At 37.4% G+C, this 2,524-nt stretch overlaps 1 protein-coding gene across 1 annotated transcript; it reads right to left on the bottom strand.

The window, feature by feature from the left end:
- Positions 1-3: 3 nt before the first annotated feature.
- On the bottom strand, positions 4-1,713 carry LOC140979505 (uncharacterized). The gene is made up of 3 exons (XM_073444922.1): positions 1,273-1,713; positions 1,109-1,201; positions 4-957 (listed from the first exon to the last, which is right to left on the bottom strand). The coding sequence occupies exons 1-3, from the start codon at positions 1,345-1,347 to the stop codon at positions 4-6; spliced, it is 1,122 nt and encodes a 373-aa protein (XP_073301023.1). The 5' UTR covers positions 1,348-1,713.
- Positions 1,714-2,524: the final 811 nt, after the last annotated feature.

The following is a 2,524-nucleotide window of genomic DNA, read 5'->3' as shown; positions in this document are numbered from 1 at the left end:
TTGTCACTCGTGCATTTGAGTGGACGAACAAGACGACATGTCAAATGATTTTCTCCTAACCAAGAGACAGGTCACTTTGGAAGAATTAGAATTCGCGTTGTCAAGGCTGCACAGCACAAAATCTGGCCTATGGAGCGCGAGATTAAGATGTTCTTCGCCTACCGGCACTTCGGTAGCATCCAGCAAGACGTGCCACGAGTTACGATGCGCTTCTGAAATCCAATGCATCGAGTGTCGTGCCCCATTCACTTCAGCAGGGTAAGAAAAAAGTCCCTTAGGTGCGCTTTTACATTTCCTTCGGAAGTAATGGCTCATTTGTGATCCCTTTATCCTCAAATTCAACCAAGTTTCTGGTGCCAAGATTACTCTTGATTCCTTGTAGATTGCGAATTCCCTTACACTATCGGCTTCTTCTCCAATAATAGTGAGATAAAAGTTTCCCTTGAAAAACGGGTAACTTTCTCCTACCAACATCATCGCATCCTTGTAATTTTGCGTAAAGAGAACTAGGTATTCCTCGTCGGGTAATCCGCAATGTTTAAGAACTTTGTTTCGTGCTTGAATTTCAGGGATCGAAATGAAGCTCCCGAGGAATGATGATTTCTTGGTGAGGATGCTAAGCAATGTTGATGGCTCCAGCTGCGTGTTTTCAAGATCTGTGAGGCTGCTTCCAAGGGAAGGCGTAAATGAATCTCGGGAAACAACCCCTCTTGGCGATTTTCGCTTATCATCGGGTTGGAGTTCGGTGAGATTTTCTTTGACACAGAGATCATAAAGATCGGTTTTTTCTCCACCTTCTACGAGGGCATTCGAATACTCAGGATATTTCGCGATAACATATTGTTCCACATACTGCATTTCTGCTGGAGTTATCGGTCCTGACCACCTGAGATCCAAACCATGGAGTGTTGAAATGGCTTCTGCAACTATATGTGCAGGAATAACTCCATGTTTCTTCTGTTTCATTTCAATATAAAATTAAAGAGATGAATGATTAATTCTGATAGAACCAGTAGATGAATTAAAAAGGGGCGAATATCTGTATTTCAATGAGTGAATCAGAGTTTTTTCCCCCGAAATATAATAATTCTTTCTGCAGGGGTCTTACCTTAATAACCATACTGCTTGGTCTGGCATTTTCTGTTGGCGATTTTGAAACAGAACCGAATAATAGTTTTCTCACGTCTTCTTCCTTAGTTCCCTGATTCATAACGTACAAATCAAGGTTTATTCTCTTTAGCTAGCTAGGATCATAATACAGATAATTCTCACCTTCATTTTCTGCGATACACCAGTGCCCTTTTCTGCATTCTTCTCCATTATTGTTTGCAATGTTTCCCAACCCATAAACCAACTTCGGACCCGACGATTGGTACGGAATCGGAGAAAAACACCTTGGGGAACACAATAAAAAAAAAATTATATGAATCACCAGATAGTCTCAAATGATCAGCAGCATGAAAGCAGATGTGTACACATGTTGTTGCTCGAAATAAGCATATATATTTTCATGAACAAAACTCATCGAAACATCTTATGCTAGTAGATGATCACACTGCAAAGAAAACGAAGAAAGCTCTCTCCTTCAGGGTTCCAAGAAATGAGAAGAAAGACAATCTTGAAATAGAGCAAAGACAATAACAATGTTTTCTTGAACAGTAACAGGTAGAGAAACTATTTCAGTTTCAGCAGACAACCATGGTTTATTATTTGTTTGGCATGTGCAGTGACATCACCTGGTTTTTTCTTATTTATTTAGTCTTAAAATGCTTAAGTTTGACCAATGATTATTTTTGGAACAATCATAATTGTCAGTAATTGTATGGTGCCTTAAGTTTTATTAATTTTGGAAAGGGATATCTATGCTTAGTACAAGATCAAACCTTAGCACTTGAATTTAAAAATCTTGAGTAGAAAGTGACTGATGGAAGGCAACTTTAGACAGGTTAAATTTAATGAATTTGAATCAAACCATTATTTAAATGTCATTTGTCAAAATTGCATCTTCATCGAGAAGTTTGTACAATACTTAGGCTATGTTTGGTGTGTAGGATAGGATAATTAATTGGATTGATGACAAAACTCAATAATGTGTTGTGATAAAGNTCATGAAATTATTTATGTGATGTGTGCAAATAAAAAAAATAAACCATCAAAGAATAGAATCCAAAATTGTAGATCTCTAATGTTGATTTTTTGTAGGCAAAATGGTAATTTATGTTATATTTTAGGAATTGGATTGTCAATCCCTCCAAAACAATGGGATATCTTTTCAACCAAATAGGTTTTTTTTATCATGAGCTTCTTGATTAATTGGGTTCATAAAAAATGAGACAAACATGAGATTAATAATCTATCCTTGACTTATCACTCACACCAAACATACCCTTATAGAATAAAGTATAATACAAATATACAAGAGAATAGTCTTGCGTTCAACTTAAAGATCTATCCAAGGTTCTTCATTTAGTGTCACTACACGGCAATCAGGGCGAACCCAGAGGAGAACGAGGGAGCGGTTTCC

This window comes from Primulina huaijiensis, chromosome 6, assembly GCF_012295235.1.
Source record: "Primulina huaijiensis isolate GDHJ02 chromosome 6, ASM1229523v2, whole genome shotgun sequence".
Classification (NCBI taxonomy): domain Eukaryota; kingdom Viridiplantae; phylum Streptophyta; class Magnoliopsida; order Lamiales; family Gesneriaceae; genus Primulina; species Primulina huaijiensis.
The sequence above is the reverse complement of the archived record's forward strand: the minus strand, read 5'-3'. Positions and strand labels throughout refer to the sequence as shown.

Excerpts from the sequence above, each read along its gene's own strand:
- LOC140979505 (XM_073444922.1), bottom strand. The coding sequence starts at position 1,347 with ATGGGTTGGGAAACATTGCAAACAATAATGGAGAAGAATGCAGAAAAG. Across the intron at positions 1,202-1,272 it reads GTGTATCGCAGAAAATGAAG|GGAACTAAGGAAGAAGACGT; the intron begins GTGAGAATTATC and ends GTTATGAATCAG. Across the intron at positions 958-1,108 it reads CAAGCAGTATGGTTATTAAG|AAGAAACATGGAGTTATTCC; the intron begins GTAAGACCCCTG and ends GAAATGAAACAG.